Genomic DNA, 13,514 nt, shown 5'->3' on the forward strand with positions numbered 1-13,514 from the left:
GGTTGAAAATGGGTGAAGTCGTCCTTTAAGTAAAAAAAGTATCAATACTGAATACTGCAATGTAGATATACTCTGTTACAAGCTGAAGTCACGTATTCAACATGTACTTGAGTAAAAGTACAAAAACATCTGCAACAACATACCAAAAGTTAAAAGTACTCATTGTGCAGAATGTCCCATTTCATGAGTTCAAAATGCATGAAATAATATTTTGAAAATAGCCGATCTACAAGCTCACAATGCGTCGCAACGCATTGTGAGCTTGTAGACCTGATATTTTCAAATGGCTGTCTTCTGCCCGGTTCTCTTCAGTGGCTGGAGCAATTGATCTGCATTTGCACACAGCCATTGACCATTACCATGTGCACGGAACAGCGAAGCCCGTTCTTCGCTTTCCCCAAATGTCAGTTGTTTATTAGCGTTTTTCTGTTCGCTGGCTCCTGGGTTGCCAAATCATGTACGGCTGAAGTGGTTAGAGTGCTTTGTCATAATAATCGAAATCTACAAAGCAACTAGTAACTCACGTTTACATATAATTGTGTAATCACTGTGCTGCCGCGAGAGGAAAAACGCCCGCGACCCCCTTCTCTTGTTTACAGGCTGTTGAATATAGCATGTCTCGTGAAAATGCAGGGGAAAAGAAGAGAACTCAAGATACAGCTGATTTCCCCCCCAAAATGCTAAACAGGAAGTGGATGGGGGGAAAGTCTTTCGATCCCACAATATCCTGGATCTGTTTGACTTGAGGGTGAAAATGGTCACTCAGGTGCTAGCAGATTTGACATCTGCTAGCAGTCGTTATTGTTCACAGACAGCAATCAAAGTTGTTAATTTGGTGCAGGTACCAAACAAGAATCATTCTTATTAAAGGTTTCATGACATTCAGTTTTACAACACATTAAAAGTATTTATCATGGTCCTTCAAACGTATATAAAAAGTTTTAACTGAAAAATCCACTCCAGTGATCCATGGCAGGATTTTTTCTCTCTGATTTCTAAAGCCTTTTCAGAAATCTTTGCCTGCGGGTGTCGTTGAGGGATTTTGACTGTCAATCATCGCCTCTGGAGAGGGGGCGGGATTAATCGACCATGACATCAAAGTCAAGGGGCCAATCACAGATTACTTTTCAGCCTAATTATTCAGAAAACCGCAGACCACAGAAAATCCACTGAATGTTCAAAGTTCAGGTTTTTGGGGTCTAATTGAGGTCATAAAACCCCCCCAAAAAACATTTAAAAAAAAGAAAAGAATGTCATAGAACCTTTAATGTTTCCACTGTAAAATACAGATGCACGTTGTGGACTGCACTCAGGTGATCTGTGCTTTATGAATCTGTGCCAATGAATCATCGTTTTTTTTTGCTTTTTTAGCTGCTGTCGGTACTAGTGTTGATTTTGACAGAACATTTTGATTCCGTTTAGTCATAGTCTTTTAAATCAAATTCCATTTAGTTTTAGTCATTGTTACGGCCTTGAACACCCAATGACGTTACTCCAGCGTCCAGCGGAACAGTTTTAAATCCTTTGTCCTTTTCGTTTTATGTTGCGGCCTTTAGACCCCTAGACAAAGGGTCGTAACAGTCATATTTTAGTCATGTGGAAATGTTGTACTGTTAGCCTAGTTTTAGTTGACTAAATATAACATTTTAGTCTACTAAATCTACAGTTGATTTAGTCGACTAAAATGTATTTCGGCGGTGCCTTGATGGCGCCGTAAAGGCTGATTTTACATCAGACTTACTTCTGGCTGCGTTTGCGTCTGCGTTTGTGTTTGGTACTAGTCATGGCAGCCAGTTCCCACCTGATGTTGTGTGGGAGTTCAGACCGCTCCAGACCGTACTGAATAACCGCTAGCTTGCATAGCGTCTTCAGACCAGGACTGAAGTCTAAGACGTACAGGTCATCAGGGGTTTTGCTTTCTCCAAAGAGGACAACTCGATCTCCCACCATGCAACAGAAAGAGAGTCCTTGCCTCATACGTGGGCGTTTACCCTCGGGCACAACCTTCTTCCAGGAGTCTGTCTTTGGACTGAATTTCCATAGTTTCCAGTATTCCAACATATACAGCTCTCCGTTGTAGGCAAAGGATCCGTTGTAGGCAACGAGTGAATGAAGCCTGAATTCTTCTGGAAACTGTGCATAAGTCTCGCTAAGCCAGCAGTTGGTCTCTGTGTCAAACACTCTGATGTTGTTGTAGTATAATACAAACATCTTTGTCCCGATGATGGTGACAGAGTCACACCATGAATATGGTGGTGTGCCTCCGATCTTAATTAAAGACCAGACCATTGTGGTGGTGTCCAACTTGTAGATGTCATTAGTGTCTCCAGTCAGCTGGGTGCATCCTACATGGATATACATGACCTTCCCAAGACACATGCTGAGTGGCAGTGCCTCCCCTCTGGAATAGTCCCAGTAACCCTGGGCTCCAACCATCTGTGGGTGTCGACATCAAATGCATAAAGCACGTTGCAGCAGATGTAGACGGTATGTTCTATCAGCACAGCTGTGTGGTACTGGTGCTCGGAAGGAACCTCACAGGGACGTTCTCCTCTTGAAATTGTCACTGGGGGTAACTTCATCCAGCGCAAAGACACTGTGTTGAAAACGTTCACACACATCGGAGCCCTGTTGCCATACTCGAGCCCTCCAAAGGTGTACACCTTGTGCCCCACTACAATAGCAGCTAGACCCTCCGCTCAGATGCAGCGTCCAGCGGAACATTTCTCACACCGTAGTTTACAGTAAGTCTCGCCCTGTCAAAGTACAGTCCTAATGGGTGTGCTAGTGCTTATTATTGGTTCAGTGGCACAAATGACGAATCCACAAAGCCGATGAGTTGGGTTCCGCCAATCAAGGAAACCGATGGCTGTTGATAGAGAATCGATTGCCAGCACAATCCCTCCAGTCCAGGCAGGTTGTGGTAATCCTCTGCGTTACAGTCTGTTCAGAAGTGCTGACCGGACATCTTCAGAAGTAACTACGAGCAGCTGGATTTCTGGTCAAAAGTTGCTGACGATCGATCTTAAAGGACATGGTTGTTGCGTGATGACGTCATGACGTAGAACACCCAATGACATTACTCCAACTGTCGTCGGGTCAACAGAACGTCAGCATGTCATTAAATGTGTCGTTAAAACACATTAACTCTGGCCTCCCTATTTTGGGTATTTCATTATAAAACAAATATACAAATTGAAATGTTCCATTTTTACTAAGGGTGTCACGATACTCTATACGTACCGAAATTGACGTTCGATACCGTGTATTGAAATCAAAAGCTGTATTCAAGGGTTAATAAAAAGAATACTCCTGCGCATGCGCACGTCCGATTGCACGTCAGGATGAAGCCATGCACGAGCCTCTGTTATTGTCTTTCCGTGCATCGCGCATGCGTGCTTACGACGGGGGAGGTAAAAAAAGACGACAGGACAAACCCACACACACCACAGAGAGAGACCGCTGCAGTGTTGCGTCTGTATTACTTTACATTTCACCATGGCCACTGCTGAAGCCAGCGATGGTAATGATAATACACAAACGGAAGAATTGGAAAACCCTCCTGCTTCCTTTAAGTCAAAAGTCTGGCAATATTTTGCCTTCCCAGTGAATTATGAGGGCACCCGACGCGTTGTTGACAAAACTGCTACCGTTTGTCGATTATGCTCCACACGAGTACCGTATCCCACCTCAGGCAACACGTATATTCGCAGGCATCACAAAGAAATAGATCTGTCCGGTAAAATGATGACACAGACAACAATTCCACGCTCTTTTAGAGCCAAACTCCCACATCATTCAACCCGCACTCAACAAATAACGAGCGCAGTTGGGGTGTTAATAGCATTAGACATGCGACCCCTTTCAGTGGTGGAGAACGCTGGGTTTAATCATTTGATCAGCGTCCTAGCTAGAACCACATTATGAAATGCCAAGCAGATCGCATGTGAGCACAAAGCTTTTGCCACTACAAAGCAGTGTTGCCCGCCTTGTATGAGAACGTGAAGACACAAGTTACTGAAGGGCTGTTCAACTTTGTATTTAGATTTTATTTAGTTATAGAGCTTCACAACAATGTTGTTAACTCATCATCTTAAAGAAGAATCTGAAAATGACAGTTTATATTGTTGTTAAACGTTTTGTTATTCTCATTCTCATTTGTTATTATTCCAAAAAAGTGACTTATTTAGAAACATGTGTTTTTCTTTCCAAATCAAGACACTAGCCTAAATTAATAATAATATAGCCCTCAGTTCTGAAAAAAGGATGTTTAAAAAAAATATCGTATCGAAAATCGAATCGTGACCTTAAAATCGAAAGTCGAATCGTGGATTAGGCGTAACGTAGCCTCGATATCCAGGCTTTTATTTTCCTTCAAAAATAAGAGCCTGGACCAGCCTGTTGACGTTCCTGGCATAGGAAGTGTTTCATTTCACCAACCAACCAGAGTGCAGTGGGCATCGCTCCAAATGTTGTGACGTCAGGGCTCTCAATGCTGCACATTGGGGGAGGAGGAGGGGCATGGGGCGGGGGCTGAGGGACAGATCGGTGAACCAATGGGATCTCGTGGAATTTTTCTCCGGAGATTTTGAACCCGCCCCTCTAGACCAGATATCAGATGCGCTAGGGCAGCCGAGGCGTTTCGTGACACCCCTAATTTTGACACATTTTCAAAGGTAGCAGATGCCGTCAAAATGCTGTGTTGTGAGCTTGTAGATTGATTATTTCTGCTATTTTTGAACAATGTCGAAAAGTGGTTAATGCATGAAGAACAGCTGTAACATGTGTGTATAGCTTACACTTCAGGTAGGAAACCTATTAAATATTAGTTAAGTTCTTGTCATACTGAAAATAGCATGTCTCGCCAAAAATACATAGGACACAGGAGCCGAGGTACAGATTATTTCCCAAATACTTTAACCAGGAAGTGAATGGAGCAGTAAAACTTTGGATCACGTTATCTCCTGGTTCAGAATAAAAATAAATAAATAAAAAACTCCTCCAAACTCGTCATTGGCAGGGTGAGCCCTGGCAGAATTCGACGAGTTAACTCGTCCATGGCAGTCTATATTTATGGGGAAATCCATCTGGAACTCAGACAACTTGTTTAGTAAGTAGACACAGGGAGATTAATCAAATTCCGTTTCCAATACAGATTTTGTAAATAAATGAATCTAATTCCTGAAACTTTTTAGCTTTTCACAGTGCCAAAACATGTGTAAAAAAAAAATCTTCATTAATTTGACATCTGCTGGCAGTCGTTATTCATCACAAACAGCAATCAAAGCTGCTAATTTGGTGCAGGTACCAAAGAAGAATCATTCTTATTAATGTTTCCACTGTAAAATACAGATGCACATTTTTTTTTTCTTAACATTTTTATCCCACGATTTTGTAACCCTATTTTTTACACCCAGTGCCAATTGTCTATGTAATCCTGGGCACTACCTTCCCTCTGCCAACCTAGGGAGGCCAGGGCCGAGCTCATGCCTCCTTCAATGCATGAGAGCCAACTGACCTTCTTGTCACCTGACAGGGGAGAGTTTCCCTGGTTGGACGTAGCGCGTGGAAGGAACACGTTATTCCAACCAGTTCCCTTCCCCTCCATCAGGCGCCCCGGCTGGCCAGGGGGAGGCAGTATTGTGACCAGGATTACTGCATGTTTTTGTATGGGTACCTACCCTAGGGGACACTGGGAGAACATGCAAACTCCACACAGAAATACAGATGCACATTGTGGACTGCGCTCAGGTGATCTGTGCTTTATGAATCTGTGCCAGCGAATCATAGTCGCTGTTGGTACTAGTCATGGCAGCCAGTTCCCACCTGACGTTGTGTGGGAGTTCAGACTGCTCCAGACCGTACTGAATAACCGCTAGCTTGCATAGTGTCTTCAGACCAACACTGAAGTCTAAGACGTACAGGTCATCAGGGGTTTCGCCTCCTCCAAAGAGGAAGTTACGATCTCCCACCATGCAACAGCACATCCCATGCATCAAACGTGGGCCTTTCCCCTTAGGCACAACCTTCTTCCAGGTGAAGTTCTCTGGACTGAATTTCCACAGATGCCACAAGGCCGGTGCCCAGTTTTCACCACTAAATATGTACAGCTCTCCGTTGTAGGCAAAGGCTGAATGAAGCACATATCCTGCTGGAGGCTTAGCATAAGTCTCGCTAAGCCAGCAGTTGGTCTTTGTGTCAAACACTCTGATGTTGTTTGTAGTATATAGTGCAAACATCTTTGTCCCGATGATGGTGGTGGCATATTGACGCCATGAAGCAGTAGGTGGAGTGCCTCTGGTGTTAATTAAAGACCAGACCATTGTGGTGGTGTCCAACTTGTAGATGTCATTAGTTTCTTCAGTCAGCTGGTTGTATCCTCCATGGATAAACATGACCTTCCCCAAGACACATGCTGAGTGGCAGTGCCTCCCCTCTGGAACAGTCCCAGAAACCCTGGGCTCCAACCATCTGTGGGCATCAACATCAAATGCATAAAGCACGTTGCAGTAAAGATTCCCTCCCCAGATGTAGACGGTATCTTCTATCAGCACAGCTGTGTGGTACTGGCGCTCGGAAGGAACCTCAGGGGGACGTTCTCCTCTTGTAGTTGTCACTGGGGGCAACTTCATCCAGCGCAAAGACACCGTGTTCAAGACGTTCACACACATCTGAGCCCCGTTGCCATTGTAGAGCCCTCCAAAGGTGAACACCTTATGCTCCACTACAACAGCAGCTAGACCGTCTCTCCTTGGCCCTCCGCTCAGATGCAGCATCCAGCGGAACATTTCTCACACCGTAGTTTGTACAGGGTCCCCACGGTCATGAAATTCCTGGAAATATTTTGAAATAAAAATTGAAAAAATCCAGTACTGGAAAAGTTTTGGAATTGATCAAAGGTCCTGGAATTTATCAAGGGTCCTGGAAAAATATTTGGCTATGCATTGTTTTTGGCAATTTTTTTTTAATACAAAACATTTTCATAAACATGTATAACATTACACAATATGTAACATAAGTAGTTTTTCGCCGAACGGGCTGTGTAACACCCCATCCGCACTGCCAGCGATGCGACGTGATGCGACGTGACGCGACGTGACGCGAAGCGAGCGGGCGATGAAATCTCATTAAAATATATGTTTTTGAATGAGACCGTCCTGACCTACCGCGAGCGACAACGAACCGTGCAACGACGTCGTCCACCCCTCCTATTTTCGCTCGCAGGGTCACTATGCCCTAATTTTGCACGAAATGTTGAATGAAATTGTACTATTTTATATTCTATGCTTTATTTTTGCTACACTGCCTATCTTTGGGCATTGTACATAGGAGTAAGAGACACATTATTGCGCTGAATGATTGTTTTATAGGCCTGGAAATTGGGCTAAATATTCTGGAAAAGTTTTGGAAAAGTTTTGGAAATTCATTGCTAAAAATGTGTGGGGACCCTGTTTGTAGTAGTAGTAGTAGTAGTCTCGCCCTGTAAAAGTACAGTCCTAATGGGTGTGCTAGTGCTTATTATTGGTTCAGTGGCACAAATGACTCACAAAGTTTGACAAATCCACAAAGCCGATGAGTTGTAGCCTGGTAAACCCCTCCCTCCAGATATCTAATTTCCATTTGATATCAGGAGTGATACAGGCCTGTCTGGGCGTTCATAACATGAATTCTCCAATCAGCGTCCTCACTCATTGTTCTGTGATTGACAGCGGAGGTAGGCCAATCAGGTGGAATCAAAGTGAACCCAAATGGAGCCGAGTGCAGCCGACAAAAATGGAACGGGCCGCCATTGAAATTCTGTCCGTTGTTTTTGGTTTTGGTTTTAAAACTTGACAACGCTCTCAAACTTATTTTTTGAGGCACGGAACTGCTGATTGGCTGAAGGGGTTGTCAGTCAACGGTACTAATCCCGCCCAGCTCTCGGCCACAGCCAAATTGCCCATACAAGCCTGTAGGCCAGACTAATTCCTGAAATCAAATGCAAATGAGATTTCTGGAAGGGGGGGTTACCAAGCTAAATGAGTTGGGTTTGGCCAATCAAGGAAGCCGATGGCTGTTGATAGAGAATCAATGGCCTGCACAATCCCTCCAGTCCAGGCAGGTTGTGGTAATCCTCTGCGTTACAGTCTGTTCAGAAGTGCTGACCGGACATTTCCAGAAGTTACTACAAGCAGCTGGATTTGTTGTCAAAAGGTGCTGATGATTGATCTTAAAGGACATTGTTTGTGATGACGACGTTGTGACGTAGAACACCCAATGACGTTACTCCAACCGACTGTCGTCGGGTAGATGTCAACAGAACGTCAGCATGTCATTAACACACTCACTAATTAATTCACCCTCGACTGCCAGCATTTTTTACCTTATTTTGACGATCCACGGAGAGCCACTGAAGCCACGATGTGGACACGGATGTAAACAAAAGCTGTCTGGGGGGAGGGGGAGGGTCTCGTCTATCACTCTAACAAAAACTTTTTTACCGCGATTGTCCATTCTGTTGTTATCGGCAGTCGAATATGGCTCGTTTTCATCAAAAAAATAAGAAATCCGAGCTAGATGTGTTTTTGGATGGAGTGACTTTGTTTGGGATGACGCCATTTATTCTCTCGCAGTCAAGGCATTCATAAGTTAGCGAAGAGCGCCCTCTAGCATTATAGCAGGGCATTTGTTAAATGTGTCGTTTGACACATTAACTCTGGCCTCCCTGTTTTGGGTATTTCATTAAAAAAAAAATACAAATCGAAAAGTAAAATTTTCACACACTTTCAAAGCTAGCAGAAAAACCTATTAAATATTAATACTTTACAGTGGTTTTAAAGCTATTTGGGCCAGTGCCCCCTCACCATCCAATATCCATGTCCTTTAACTCATTCACTGCCATAGGACGAATTTGATGACTTTTTTCCAAAGGCCCAGACTGTCAAGGAAGACTAAAACGACTTTTGTACGTTTATTTATTTTTTCCGCACACAGAACCAGGAGATAACGTGATCCAAGATTTACTGCTCCATTCACTTCCTGGTTAAAGTATTTGGGAAATATTCTGTATCTCGGCTCCTGTGTTTTTGGCGAGACATGCTATTTTTAACGGCGTATAACAAGCGAACGGGAGGTCGCAATGACATTTTTTTTCTTTTCGCGGAAGCACAGTGAAACCCTCTGTGATTAGCAACCATCAGGGGATCGATCATACTGGAGATAAATATTCTGTGACTACTTGTCCTGACGTCCCTCCCACTCTCTGTGACCCAGGGGCAGTGGTGCAAAGTAACATTTACTCAAGTACTGTACTTAAGTACAATTTTGAGTGTTACTTTACTGGAGTGTTTCCAATGTTCAGCACTTTTACTTCTACTCCACAACATCTCATAGGCAAATATTGTACTTAGTTACTAGTTACTTCGTAGATTTTGATTATTATTACAAAACATACATTAACCACTTCAGCCCTCTATATATATATATATATATTAATATATATATATATATATATATATATATATATATATATATATATATATATATATATATATATATATATATATATATATATATATATATATATATACACACACACACAGTATTTTGGCCATTTGAAAATAGCAGATCTACAAGCTCACAATGTGTTGCATTGTGAGCTTGTAGATCTACTATTTGTATACATTTTATACATTTGAAAACTTGTGAAATGGGACATTCTACATAATGTCCCTACATAATGTACTTTCTACTTTTGGTACTTTAAGTACATTTTGATACCAATACTTTTGTACTTTTACTTAAATTCTGAATTACGGACTTTTACTTGTAACGGAGTACTTCTACATTGCAGTATTGATACTTTTACTTAGGTAAAAAATGACTAACATGGTCACATGGTGTGGTTCACAGCCCTACCAGGAGCAGCCCGGCCGCAGGAGAGACGGGGAGGAGGAGGAGGAGAAGAGGAGGAGGAAGGAGGAGGAGGCGGAAGGAGAGAAGAAGAGGAGGAGGAGAGAGGAGAGCGAACGGGAGAGGAGGGAGAGAGACGAGGAGGAGGAGGAGAGGAGGAAGGAGAAGGAGACGGAGCTGAGGGAGGAGAAAGAGACGAGGACGCGTCTCCTGAGCGAGGAGCTGAGGAGAGGAGAGCAGGAGGAGGAGAGGAGGCTGAAGGAGGAGAGCGAGGAGCGAGTCAGGTGTGTGTCTGACACTTTTTTAAATTTTTGGGCAGTGAAACCGCCCCTATAAGTGAGGTTTGGATATTTGTACAACAAATCCTGCGCTGTGATTGGCCAAAAATGTACAAGTGAGGTTTGGATATTTGTACAACAAACCCTGCACCGTGATTGGCCAATCACAGTCTATTCAGGCCTGTGATTGGCCAGTGTCACATGACACATGTGCATAGCCCTATATAAGAAACGACTTATGCATAACTTTAAAAAAAACATAAATTTATTTTTTTTAAGTTATGGTTTCTTCCATCATAAAGAGTGTTTCAATAAATGTATTTATTTTTTGTACATGATTGGTTGACATTCAGTATTGTGATTAGCTAGCAAGACACCGCCCACTTCACACAGGGTGTGATTTTTTATTATTTCTTCGGCTATTCAAAAATAGCAGATCTACAAGCTCATAGCGTGGCACTCTGTGCCGCGCTATGAGCTTGTAGATCTGCTATTTTTGAAAAATCTTGAAAATGTTTACAAATCTTATGGTTTTAATATATTTTAGCGTAAACATTTGTAACTCAAATCTTTGCTTCTGGGGGATTCTACAAATGTCTTCTAAACATTTAAAAAAAAAACCTATGTTGCTATATATCAGTGGTTCTCAAACTTTTTTTATGTCAAGGACCCCAAAATGATATGTGTTTTGCCGTGGATCAAAATATTTTGTTCCAGGGACCCCCAGAAAAACAGATGTTCCCTTTAAAAAATTTAATACTCAAAGATTTGCATAGATTTTCACGATTTAAAAAGAATAGTAGATCTACAAGCTCATAGTGCGGCACTCAAGCTTGTATATCGGCTATTTTTGAATAGCCAAATAAATGTTAAAATGACACAGATGCGTTCCCGGTCTTAATGGGTTAAAACACATCTGGGGTAATTTAGATATTTAGATATTTTATATTCATTTGATCAGACACGTCCCCCTCAACTTCAAACTCCACAATTTAGGCATGTAACGATTTACCGTAAATCGATTAAAATCGATTCAAACTGGTGAAAAAAAACCAGTATTGTGGAAAAAATTCAAGAGAAGAAAATACTGGATTTGTGTAAGAGAAATAATTTAAAAAATAATGTCTGGAAAATAATTTTGTGTTTAAAAAAAACGTGAAAAATCGTATTGTGAACCTAGTAGCATGATTCGAATCGTGTTGTGAGTTGAGGGAATCGTTACATGCCCATTATCAATGTTCATTGCTCATTGAAAACACACGTCTCTGCATCTGGTGACTGATTGTCCTTCTAATGCGTGAGGAGACCCTGTTTTTTCAGTTACTTTTTCCTTTTCTTTTCATTGAAATGAAAACATGCAGGTCCCTGCGTCAGCGTCTTCAGACTAAGAGGAGAGAGGAGGAGGACAGACTGAACCAGGAGGCAGAGAGGAGACTGCAGGAGCTGAGGGACAACACTGAGAGAGACACCCAGACACAGAGACTCACACTGAGGTTACACACACACACACTCACACTGAGAGAGACACCCAGACACAGAGACGCACACTGAGGTTACACACACACACACACACTCACACTGAGAGAGACACCCAGACACAGAGACTCACACTGAGGTTACACACACACACACACACACACTGAGAGAGACACCCAGACACAGAGACGCACACTGAGGTTACACACACACACACACTCACACTGAGAGAGACACCCAGACACAGAGACGCACACTGAGGTTACACACACACACACTCACACTGAGAGAGACACAGAGACGCACACTGAGGTTACACACACACACACACTCACACACACACACACACACACACACACACACACACACACTGAGAGAGACACAAAGACTCACACTGAGGTTACACACACACACACACACACACACACACACACACACACACACACACACACACACACACACACACACACACACACACACACACACACACACACACACACACACACTGAGAGAGACACAGAGACACTGTGATTACACACACACACACACACACACACACACACACACTGAGAGAGACACCGAGACGCACACTGAGGTTACACACACACACACACACACACACACACACACACACACACACACACACTGAGAGAGACACTGAGGTTACACACACACACACACACTGAGAGAGACACAGAGACGCACACTGAGGTTACACACACACACACACACACACACACACACACACTGAGAGAGACACACACACACACACACACACACACTGAGAGAGACACAGAGACGCACACTGAGGTTAGATATACACACACACACACACACACACTGAGAGAGGCACACTGAGGTTAGATATACACACACACACACACACACACACACACACACACACACAAGCGCGTATTACTAGTGTGTATGAGTGACAATGACGTGTAACACCTCAAGAAATGGAGTTTGACCCCAACTCCCATCCCTCTTGCTATAAGACTGTTGATGAGGACATTGTAATCCAGCAAGATGATGAGATCCGGCTTAAGATTGTGGGAACAAGAGTGGATAAAAATGTCATTTTTGCCATTGGATCGCTCATGGATGATTATCTTGGTCTGGTCAGCCGATGTCTCTGTCACCATGTGTGTGAAGGCGTGGTTATTTTGTTAAAATCTTCTACGAATAAATGTCCACAGGGAGGAGAGCGAGGCGTCGCTCAGAGAGTTGCGCGCCGCGATGGAAGCGGCGCGAGCGGAGGAACGCGATAGGCTGGAGGCCCAGAGGAGGCGGGACTCGGAGAGTCTGAGGGCGGAGCTGGAGCAGGAGGTCCAGTCGGAGAGGAGGAGACTACAGGGAGAGAGGAAGGACAAACTTGGAAGCTCCGTCACACAGGAGGTGTGGTGAACACTGAACATGTTCTGTGATCTTGTAGATCTGATGATTGCTGGTGCACGGCTACGAATAAATGACGTGTGTGTGTGTGTGTGTGTGTGTGTGTGTGTGTGTGTGTGTGTGTGTGTGTGTGTGTGTGTGTGTGTGTGTGTGTGTGTGTGTGTGTGTGTGTGTGTGTGTGTGTGTGTGTGTGTGTGTGTGTGTGTGTGTGTGTGTGTGTGTGTGTGTGTGTGTGTGTGTGTGTGTGTGTGTGTGTGTGTGTTTGTGCATAAAGGTAAGAAGCATTGATCGGAAGAGTGAGTTGATGAGCCCACGACCTGAACATCAGCTGGTAGAGTACCAGCGAGAGGTAAGAGTGGAAAACACACACTACATGTCCTGTCCTCTACCCTGAACTAACTGACTGACTAACTAACTCACAGACCATTACATGTCCTCTACCCTGAACTAGACCAACTTACAGACCATTACATG

At 43.4% G+C, this 13,514-nt stretch overlaps 1 protein-coding gene across 1 annotated transcript in view; it reads left to right on the forward strand.

The window, feature by feature from the left end:
- The window catches only part of cep164 (centrosomal protein 164), a 59,104-nt gene that overhangs the window by 19,850 nt on the left and 25,740 nt on the right, over positions 1-13,514 (forward strand). Inside the window, exons 12-15 of the mRNA XM_080428998.1 lie at positions 9,892-10,175; positions 11,531-11,662; positions 12,845-13,043; positions 13,315-13,389. Coding sequence (XP_080285124.1) covers positions 9,892-10,175; positions 11,531-11,662; positions 12,845-13,043; positions 13,315-13,389 — 690 coding nt within the window. The remainder of the gene's footprint in view (positions 1-9,891; positions 10,176-11,530; positions 11,663-12,844; positions 13,044-13,314; positions 13,390-13,514) is intronic.

The sequence above is a fragment of the Gymnoscopelus braueri genome (assembly GCF_963280865.1).
Source record: "Gymnoscopelus braueri genome assembly, chromosome: 5".
Taxonomy (NCBI): Eukaryota; Metazoa; Chordata; class Actinopteri; order Myctophiformes; family Myctophidae; genus Gymnoscopelus; species Gymnoscopelus braueri.